This window comes from Alligator sinensis, unplaced genomic scaffold, assembly GCF_000455745.1.
Source record: "Alligator sinensis unplaced genomic scaffold, ASM45574v1 scaffold700_1, whole genome shotgun sequence".
Taxonomy (NCBI): domain Eukaryota; kingdom Metazoa; phylum Chordata; order Crocodylia; family Alligatoridae; genus Alligator; species Alligator sinensis.
Genome location: NW_005842531.1, coordinates 373,599 through 379,637, shown reverse-complemented (window position 1 = coordinate 379,637; position 6,039 = coordinate 373,599). Strand labels below are relative to the sequence as shown.

Here is a 6,039-nt window from a genome sequence, read left to right as displayed (position 1 = left end):
AAAGTAGAATACTGGGTTAAAAAAATGTTAAAGTGGATTTCCTTTTAGAACGTTATAGACACACCTAATATGAACACATGTAAATTTTACCGTTGATTTTTCAACCACCTCCCAAAGATATAAAAAACCATTGGCCTGATCAAAGCAGTAGACTGGATTTCATACTACTTGGTGCAGCTAAGCATTTAGTTTAAGGTAGGATTAGAAGACTTTAAACACTAATCCAGACTTCTGATACTGCAAAGGAAAACAGCATTTTCCAATATATTGAAGGCTGTTGATGATTATATGTGCCCTTGCTTTTCCACTTACAAATAGTTATTATTGACTAGTTTTAGAATTTTATAAAAGATCCTCAAACTTATTTTCATAATAAAACTGGATACTTCTAGAAGAGGACAGACTTGCTTTGCAAACACTTAAAGCAATTAAGAATGACCACACAAGTGATGAGTGAAGGAATAATGCATTGCTTAATTTCAGGTAAATACAATCAACACAAATGCTGCAAATACATTGCTGGTGTCCGGAACCAAAGAAGGCACTATTAGTATATGGGATGTTACTTCCACTACTGTGTTGCACCAACTTGCATGTCATTCAGGGACTGTGTATGATGCTGCTTTTAGTCCTGGTATGTTGTATTTACATTTTTTTAATAGGTAGAGAGAAGATGATAGTCAATGCTTAATTCTACAATGTTGATACTGGATTTTGGGATAATGGCAGATTTTAGATATTATCTTAAGGTCAGCCCATCTCATTGTCTCAGCTTTTATAAGTGTTTTGAATTACTTGGCTTCAGAATTCACATTTTCTTGGCAGTTTAGAAGGTGCCACTTTTTTGCTTGAAGGTGTACATAGCCAATACTTAATTGGAATGAATTTTTTACTTGAAAAAACAGATTTTTCTGACATGTTTTTATGCCCAAATACTAAAGAGAATTTTCTATGCTTCAGAAACTGAGGTATTTGATACTTATTTAATGCATCTCAACTTTTTTATAGATAGCAGACATCTGCTCAGCACAGGAGAAGATGGCTGTTTTAAAGTTATAGATGTACAAACTGGAACGCTTATCTCTTCTTTGAGTTCTGACCAGCCACAAAGGTAATACTGAGAAAATGCTAAATGTGAAAGTAACTTCTAAGTTCAGTGAGTTGGTTTTGCACAAATATTTTGGAGAATCAAATTTTGAGTGCAGGACATAGACACTTGTATTGTTATCAAATGCCTTTCTAGAGCAGGGATCAGCTACATTTTTGGGCAGAGTGCCAGAAACACCTGCAACCTCACCTTGTAAGGTTGGTGTGCCAGGGGTGGATGATAGGGGAGCTGAGAGTGGCCCAATCCTTGTTGTGGCAGTGCAGCCCCAGCCCCTTCTCCTGGCACCCATGTTGGGGGTTGCCTACCCCTGTTCTATCGTATGGAAATTAGACATTTTGAATATGTATATAAAGTACATCTCAACTAGGGAAAGTGAAGTCCTTTTAACAAGATGTCTGTATACCAGCAGATCAGAGTTCCAGCTGCAGTTCAGGTATGCACAGTGTACTGCAGCCAAAGCTTCACTACTTAAATGTTAAAAACCGGAACCTTAATAAATGGTCCCACATTCAGGAGGGCAGTGCCTGTGCAGTTTCTGTTTAAATTAATCAGAACTGTGGTTATTTAGCTCTTACCTAGGAAATTTCCCATATTTCTTGCAGTGATAAAGTCTAAGCAATAGAAAAGTGTATACCAATATTTGTTTGGATGACTGAAAATGATTACATCCAAGTTTTTTTTAGTAATGACAAAACAATTAATATTTTTGTCTTAAGGTACTAAATTTCTGCGATATGGACATGCAGGTTTTTATTCTGCATTTGTAAGACAAATTCAAAATGCAGTTGGTTTGTAGTGTACTATAGTAGTGCCCTCCTTTCAAATGATCTTACACTGAAATAAAAGCGACTTGAAGGCTCACCTCTCTTCACCTGCACTTTATATATAGTTCCAGAACCATAAACCACTGTGGTATCTGTGATTTAAATAATCAATATTTATTATTGTTTTACCTCCTTCTGACTTGCTCCTTTGTCTTGACACTTTTTATAATATAATTCATAAAATTCTTAGTATAATCCTTCACTTATTCCAAAAATAGATAGGATTTGTTTTATTAAAGGCTAAGTCAAACAAACTGGTCTACTGAATGACTTTGCAGGTGCTTCAAATGGGATGGAAATACAGTCCTGTCAGGAGGCCAGTCTGGTGAATTACTGGTTTGGGACCTTCTCGAAGGAAAAGTTATTGAAAAATTCAAAGGGCATGCAGGTGCGCTTGGTACTGTGTAATCTCTCTTGATTTCTGTGTAAGACTTCCTTTTGTCTAAAAAAACACTGTATACTCTAACACTTGGTTTTAAATGTCTGATCATAAATATCTACAAGCCAGTGTCACGTGGAGAACTGAAATTAAGAAAGAAGTGCTACGTTTTGACTCCCTAGAACGTATTATCTTTAAGATTGGGGGCGGGATGGGGTTAGTTCATTACTGTTGAGTTTGCATCATAGTAAAGGCAGGGATGTCTTAATTATGTTAGTCAGTTTGTCTATTAGGTTGGACTTCTGATATGGAAAATAGCAAATGGAGTTCTACAAAGTTCAATACTAAGATAATCTTGTTTTATCTATATAGTATTCCGGCTAGAGTGTGCGTATATGGATGACTGTTCTCCTCTGGATGGAGTATTGGGCCTGCTTGTGGTTGGGCTGCCCCTTATATTTAAGATCTGGACATATGACACCACTACTATGAAGTAATTATCCTAGATTTTACTCCACAGTGGGTGCATCTACACATGCACTTAATGCAAAGCAGTAAAATGGTGCATATCACACCCGAATTTGTTGCTCCCACGTGCTGCATTTATACATGTGCCCGGGACCATAGCACATTAAACCAGGTTGGAGCAGCCCCAACTGGCAGGGAGCCCAGAAGGTCAGCTTGCCAAACCAGAGATGCTCTGACATGGATCAGCATGCTGCAGAGGAGCTGGCTGGGGCACAAGGATGCTTCAGTGCAGGGGCAAGCCAGCAGGTAGCCCCTACACTGAAGCACCCTCATGCTCTAGCCAGCCCCATTAACGTCTACACATGTTTTGCTGCGCAGTAAATAACGCTGCTGCAAGATAGTACTTGAATTTAAAAGTACCTACAGCAGTGCTTGCTAGTTTTACTGCAGCCTAATAGGGCCAACCATGTAGACACAGAGATTATTGCAGAGCTGTTTAGGCAGCAATGCCTCTTGGGTGACATGAGGAAAAAGCAACACAATAGATGTATAATCTTTGAACCTTTGAGGAGTTGTATTAATAGAATGGGGTACTTGAGTAGTAAGCCAGAGCCAGTATACTCCCTGATATAGCTAGTTGTTCAGATATCTGCAGTAGATTAGAAGTCTGGAGCAGGGTGTGTGTTGGCTTTGCATTTGTATGTTTAAAACTGGCTTATTATATAATTGGGGAATAGATAATCTGTCAGAAGTCCTATATTTTCATGTCGATGCAATGTTACATGGTCTTCAGTTTTCAGTGTATTTACAAACAGTTCAAGTATTGCATGGTACAGTCAGTCTGAAAGCTTGAAGAAAACTGTCATAGTTTTCTATTAACTTGTTTTTAAGATTTCCCTCAAGTTGGCTATAACATTTTAATAAAACTTACATCTGTATTAAAGGATGAGTGAAACTGGGATTTGTAATATTTCGGACTGGTCAGATCCTTCCACAAAAGTGTATTCTTACTTGTATGCCCATTTATTTCTTTAAAAAAAATCAACATAATTGAAGTGGCAATGAAGAGAGTTCACTGAAAACTGATCAGAAGGAAAAGTCCTACAGCTCTCAGCCAACTGATTTAGAATAAAAATTGCTGTGACTAAATTTAATCCAGTCAGTCCTAAAAGATAGGTGAGGAGATGTAGTATGCTTCAGCTGTAGAGTATTCATATTGTACAGGAGAGAGGTTGAGCATGTTCATGCAAGAGAAAACAAATAGCCAACAGCAGCCTATCTGCTAAATGACCCCCAGCACCTATTTTAAAATCATGCTTTTCAGGTTTAGCTCCGCACTTATTACATACCCAACTGTACTTGCCTCTAATACACAATTCTGCTTTGCTTTTTTCCCCAGGTGCTGTAACATCTATGTGGATGAATGAGCAATGCAACAATGTGATCACGGGAGGGGAAGACAGACAAATCATGCTCTGGAAACTGCAATACTAAGTGCCTTTCCCCTCCAGCTATTTAAACAAATGCTTTCAAGTTATATTTTTAAACCAAACTTTTTAAAGGAACTTACCCATGTGCAATGATGGCTACTGAAGTTCAACCAAACAAAGCTCTGTTCAGCTAAGGCTTTCTAGTTCATGGTGACTTCATTAGAAGTTCTTAAATGCTTATTATAATTTCCATTCTGTACTTATTGGTTTTTCATGATGACTGTCATATATCTCAGATTAAATGCCTGTCTCTGTATCCTGAGATGCAATTAAAGATGTATTTTCTGTAATTAAAGAAATCTTAACTTGCAGTCATTGTGTGACCTAACTGAAATGTATTGAATACCATATGCATTTTTTAAACAAAAAAAGATGCTCCGTTTTCAGCAAGGACCACATTAATAAACACGTGGTGCATCATTCAATTGAAAATGTCTACCAGATACTCTTTCATGGATCTGCTAAGTTCTCTACAAACTTGTTAGGATGAAATAAAGATCAGGGTGGGTATTTTTCTTCTACTGGGCCTACTCTCCATTGTAGAACTTGCAACTTCTTGCTTTTTAACGGGAGGTGCAGTAGGAATCCTTACTCATAAGCACAAAATGCAGCTCTGTAGAGATAGTAGCTGCTACATTTTAATGGCATCTGGGACAAAGTGCTCCATGACTAGAGTTATTTACATGGAGGGGAACACCACGCAGTTTTGGGGCCTAAGGAGAAGGTTATTTACCAGCAAAGCACTCCTAGACTTGCAACTTGTACCTCCTTAGTTCAAAACTGAGGAATTGCCTTAAAAAGCAGTGTTAGTTTCTGCATGGAAGGGGGCATTCTCTCATGTACATTCTTTCATGAAAGGATGTCATCGTCAGCTTACTCTTCGCACCCCAGCAGGAGGTGACGCCTGGAATTCTGGGGTAGATTGGAAGGTGGGCAGGAAGTGCAACTGTGGAGGTATCTTTTGATTCATCAAGGGATTAATCCCAAAGTAGCCAGTTGTTACGCCACTGAATGTATTCTTTATTGATGCTGCATAAGACTGTGTGACAGTGACTAAGAATTAGCACTAAAATAAGTAAATGTTTCTCAGAAGATTGCATTTTACCTGAGCCGTGACCTTTTGGAGATTGATTTGGTTGACTGAGTGAAATCTGAGCTTGGCAAACAAGTTTATCTTCAACTAGCAGTGATTGTACTTAATGATGTCCTAATGTATCTCTCAGTAGAATCCTGCACCACTTCTGTGGTTTTGGCCAGACCCAATGTCAGTTTAAGCAGTCTATAGTTACTTGGGTCAGCATGGTTGCACCCTTTTAAGTATTGGCACAACGTTAGCCTCTTTCTCAGGCTTGCATCTCCCTGCTCGCAAAGCTTTGAGAGCATACAAGTTATGCTACATTGTTACTTAAATATTTATCTATAATAAATGATAAGCTCCCTGCTTACTAATGGACTGAAAAGCACTTCACTGTCCCCCTGTGATAAAAGCACAGCCTGCTCTTCTTCCAAATGCAGAACAATATATTTATAAAAATAATATATATATTTATTGAATACTTATGCTTTCCCTGCATCATTAACAATTTTACTAACTTCATTTAGTCATGCTTCCATCGTACTGATAGGTAATCGGGAACAAAAATCCTATGTTTATCTCTTTCAGCCATGGGTGGGGTTTTTTATTGTTTCTTTTGTTTCCTTTATCAATATTTTAAATTCCTTGAAATATTGATTACTATGCATTGATAAGTGTCCATTTCTTGCATAAGT

General features: G+C 37.9%; 1 protein-coding gene across 6 annotated transcripts in view; it reads left to right on the top strand.

Moving 5' to 3' along the window:
• The window catches only part of NSMAF (neutral sphingomyelinase activation associated factor), a 54,635-nt gene extending 50,055 nt beyond the window's left edge, over positions 1-4,580 (top strand). For 4 of the 6 annotated variants that reach the window (XM_025213483.1, XM_025213478.1, XM_025213482.1 and 1 more), the window contains 5 exons: positions 484-634; positions 1,009-1,111; positions 2,211-2,320; positions 2,684-2,804; positions 4,179-4,580. In XM_025213483.1, coding sequence (XP_025069268.1) covers positions 484-634; positions 1,009-1,111; positions 2,211-2,320; positions 2,684-2,804; positions 4,179-4,206 — 513 coding nt within the window. In that variant the 3' untranslated portion in view covers positions 4,207-4,580. The remainder of the gene's footprint in view (positions 1-483; positions 635-1,008; positions 1,112-2,210; positions 2,321-2,683; positions 2,805-4,178) is intronic. The other 2 variants (XM_025213479.1, XM_025213480.1) reach the window with 2 other exon arrangements.
• Positions 4,581-6,039: the final 1,459 nt, after the last annotated feature.